A 4,601-nucleotide genomic window follows, 5' to 3' on the forward strand; every position below is an offset into this window, starting at 1 on the left:
ATCACTATGTGTCTCCTATATGATGTATTTAACTGACAATTTTTATTGAGACAACCAACAATTTGTACAGGAAAATAATTACTTTTCACAATGTTGCACAAACTTATGCATCCCACTGTATTATGTTTTGTTATTAGTGTAATATGAAATAAATTCTACTTTTGTCAAGTCGGGTGCCAATATTTGCTGTGTAGTAGAACAAAGACATTTGTCATTATAAATGTTTATTTGATAAAATATATAAATTCAGTAACAAAAGGACATAACATAAATATATGAAATCTAACTATTTACAGACAGACAGGAATAAAAAGGACCCAGCTTGGAGTGGAAGAGCCTCAGGGAGAAGGAGGAGAAACATAAGAACATTGTTTCTGCCCTGGAGACCTGCTGCCTCATCAGAAAACTACTGATCATTAGGGTCCAATGTTTCCAAATTTAGCACAGCTGTGCTATTTTCAAAAACTGATTTAGAAATTTGGAATTTCACGAATTCTCGTGTCTGAGGCGGCATGCTCTCCAGAGCAGGAACAAGGCTGAGGAGAAAATATTCTGTTGCAGACGGGCGTGGCCTCTTTAGGCACTCCAGGATAGCCAGCTCCACCGCCGATGGACCGTCCTGGGACCCTTCCCTCGCCCGCCTTCGAGCTGTCCTCCTCTGTGGGCCTGTAAAACACAGCACAAAACACCACAAAGAAATGAGAAGGCTGCTACTAGATTTTCATTTTCAAAATTGAAGAAAACACAGACCAACACAGAGAGACTGAGGAGGAGCCTCTTCCCGCAGGCGATACGGTCTCTCAATCACACCACCACACAGTACTGACCCACACATATGGTTCTTACACACACACTGGACTTTCTGGACTTTGGTTTTGCACAACACTGGTCACTATATTCTTCATTTCTGGTTAATACTTGTACAGCTGCTGTTACTGTGTATATATTTATTTATATTTAGATTTCTTCATACATTCTTATATAGTTCTATATTGTGTATTGTGTATTTTGTTGTACAGTTATTTTATTTTCAACTTTAATTTATATATTTATCTTTATCTTATTCTTCCCAGTTAAATTTACCCTTCATTCTAATTTGTGTTGTACAGTTATTTCATTTTTAACCTTAATTTATATTTTATTCCTTCCTAGTTAAATTTACCCTTTTTAATTTTTCATATTTATTTCCTATCTTATTCATAGCCTTTTCCTTTTTTGTTTTCTTTAGGTCACGAGCAGTTGTCCAAGCATTTCACTACATATCGAACTGTGTATGACTGTGTACGTGACAAATAAAATTTGAATTTGAATTTTGAATTTGAAAACCAGGATATGAACAGATTGGTTGTAGATATTTAGTAAAGGTGATCACAAGGGGATTCAAGCAAGTAAAAAGCTATCAGTGCTTGATGTTCATACCTGTGGGTGCAGCAGCAGGAGTGGAGGGACCAGGGACTGGGGAGTCAGGAAAAGCAACAGGGGAGGACTCTGCTGCATGATTACTTGACTCTATCAAGACAATATTAAATGTTAACAGGTCGAAGACAATAGTCATAGAGAATATTATATTATTATATACTTATTATTATATACAGTGGTCTCTCGTTTATTGCAGCACATGAACAGTAGTCACAGTTCTCACAAGTTGATTCTCAAAGTGCAAACCAAGTCAATTTTAAAACGTAAAAGTATGCCGCGCTTTTTCTCCGTCTGCGGCGCCACTTTTGTGCGCCTTTTTCGCTCCCGGTGCAGGTGCCTATTTCCGAATGAGGGTCATAGTTATGAGTGTTTTTGTGCTGTTTTTTTCTATTTGAAGTGATGGTTATCAAAACCAAACATGATAAGTTTGGCAAGCGCAGGAGACATGACATGGAGGAGATTTGTCATTTCGGCTGCAGAATACAATGCGCATTGTTGAAAGCTGTACGGTGCAATAAAAAAAAAATCAGCGAAAAGGCGAGGCAGTGACGGATGAACAGTGGGACTACTGTATACTGTTTATTAATAAACAAAATATATTCCTGTATGACAACACGCATTAATTAACTGCCTACATTAATTCATTGTAAACATACCTTCTGACTGACACTCCCCTGCTGCCTCTTCGGGCTGTCCCTGGTCCTCGGGGGAGAAGTTCTCCATGGTCCGCACCATATTTCCGCTAGTCTCCCGCGGGGTGAGGAAGGGGTCCAGAAACCCCATGACCGCGAAGAACTTCCATCTCCTCCCCGATCCTGCTGCCGACCCACTCCTCTTCTCCTTCTCTGCCCTCTTCTCCTTATTATAGGTGTCCCTGAGGCTCTTCCACTTTCTCCTGCAGATGTCCTCTGAATAAACGCATTATCTGGTTAGCGGAAAGGTATTAGTGTGTGAATGTGTGTGTGAATGGGTGGATGACTGGATATGTAAAGTGCTTTGGGGTCCTTAGGGACTAGTAAAGCGCTATATACACTGAACAAAAATATAAACGCAACACTTTTGTTTTTGCTCCCATTCCCCATGGGATGGACGTAGAGACCTAATATTCATTCCAGATACACAATATAACCATCCCTCCCAAACAGTGGTCACAAATCAGTCCAAATGTGTGGTAGTGGGCACATCTGCTATATTGAGATAATCCATCCCACCTCACAGGTGTGCCACATCAGGATGCTGATCTGACATCATGAGTAGTGCACAGGTGTACCTCAGACAACAAAAGGCCACCCTGGAATGTGCAGTTTTGTCTCACAGCAAAATGCCACAGATCCCACAAGCAATGAGGGAGCGTGCAATTGGCATGCTGACAGCAGGAATGTCAACCAGATCTGTTGCCCTTGCATTGAATGTTCATTTCTCAACCATAAGCCGTCTCCACAGGCGTTTCAGAGAATATGGCAGCACATCCAACCGGCCTCACAACCGCAGACCTCGTGTAACCACACCAGCCCAGGACCTCCACATCCAGCAGGTTCACCTCCAAGATCGTCTGAGACCAGCCACCCAGACAGCTGCTGGAACAATTGGTTTGCACAACCAAACAATTTCTGCACAAACTGTCAGAAACCGTCTCAGGGACGCTCAACTGCATGCCCGTCGTCCTCATCGGGGTCTTGACCTGACTCCAGCTCGTCGCCGTAACAGACTTGTGTGGGCAAATGCTCACATTCGATGGCGTCTGGCACGTTGGAGAGGTGTGCGCTTCACGGATGAATCATGGTTCACATTGTTCAGGGCAGATGGCAGCTGAGAATGTCCCAGTTCTTGCATGGCCAGCATACTCACCGGACATGTCACCCATTGAGCATGTTCGGGATGTGCTTGACCGGCGTATACGACAGCGTGTACCAGTTCCCACGAATATCCAACAACCTCGCACAGCCATTGAAGTGGAGTGGACCAACATTCCACTGGCCACAATTGACAATCTGATAGACTCCATGCGACGATGTGTTGCACTGCATGAGGCAAATGGTGGTCACACCAGATACTGACCGGTTCTGGGTCCCCAGACCCCCAATAGCGTAAAAAACTGCAAATTCCAGGGTGGCCTTTTGTTGTGGGCAGTCTGAGGTACACCTGTGCACTACTCATGATGTCAGATCAGCATCCTGATGTGGCACACCTGTGAGGTGGGATGGATTATCTCAATATAGCAGATGTGCCCACTACCACACATTTGGACTGATTTGTGACCACTGTTTGGGAGGGATGGTTATATTGTGTATCTGGAATGAATTTTAGGTCTCTACGTCCATCCCATGGGGAATGGGAGCAAAAACAAAAGTGTTGCGTTTATATTTTTGTTGAGTGTAAATACAGGCCATTTACCATTTATTTGTACAACAGTGGGAAAATCGCGGGAGAGTAGGCGGGCTTGCTAGCTTTTGCGCCGCTTCATCGGGTCAGTCTGAAAATTAAAAAGAAGGAATGAACTTACCAGGTTGCCCGATCTCCTCACTGATCTGCCCCTTTGAACTAGGTAACAGCCACGTCACCAGGCTCCTGATTGGTTGTCGCGGCGCGATTTGACGCTGGAGTTCAGATTTTTCCAACTCGAGCGGGGGACGCGAAACGCGTGTATGCACAAAATGCAACACATAAACTCACGCGCGTGGTTTTTTTCGCGAGTCAAACGCCTGAAACGTGCTACACTCACGCGCGTTTTGGCGTTTTCGCGACGCAAATCTGCTTCCGAATTTTCGCGGGAGCCGCAATCGCGGGTCAGCGCGCCTTTCCATTGACTTTACATGTAAGCCTGACAATCTGCCTGCCTCTATCGCGTTCGGTGTGAACACACCGTAAGGACCCCAAAGCGCTTTACATATCCAGTCATCCACCCATTCACACACACATTCACACACTGGTGATGGCAAGCTACATTGTAGCCACAGCCACCCTGGGGCGCACTGACAGAGGCGAGGCTGCCGGACACTGGCGCCACCGGGCCCTCTGACCACCACCAGTAGGCAACGGGTGAAGTGTCTTGCCCAAGGACACTAGTTCTCACCAATGTAATTGAGCATTGCGTGGCACATCTGACATACTGTTTTACTTTTGTCCATGACACGCTTACCATCAGGGTCATACTTCACATGAAAACCAAAATAGTTCCAAAC

The 4,601-nt window shown here is 44.6% G+C and overlaps 1 protein-coding gene across 1 annotated transcript; it reads right to left on the bottom strand.

The window, feature by feature from the left end:
* Window positions 1–406: 406 nt before the first annotated feature.
* On the bottom strand, window positions 407–4,223 carry LOC146550566 (uncharacterized). Its single transcript, XM_085259929.1, has 5 exons — window positions 4,093–4,223; window positions 3,923–3,987; window positions 2,076–2,327; window positions 1,420–1,509; window positions 407–666 (listed from the first exon to the last, which is right to left on the bottom strand). Exons 1-5 carry the CDS (start codon window positions 4,221–4,223, stop codon window positions 407–409), a joined length of 798 nt encoding a protein of 265 aa, XP_085116055.1.
* Between the last annotated feature and the right edge of the window lie 378 nt (window positions 4,224–4,601).

The sequence above is a fragment of the Mchenga conophoros genome, linkage group LG20, assembly GCF_057382185.1.
Source record: "Mchenga conophoros isolate Kocher_MC1m ecotype Shallow Benthic linkage group LG20, M_conophoros_male_GT1.1, whole genome shotgun sequence".
Taxonomy (NCBI): Eukaryota; Metazoa; Chordata; class Actinopteri; order Cichliformes; family Cichlidae; genus Mchenga; species Mchenga conophoros.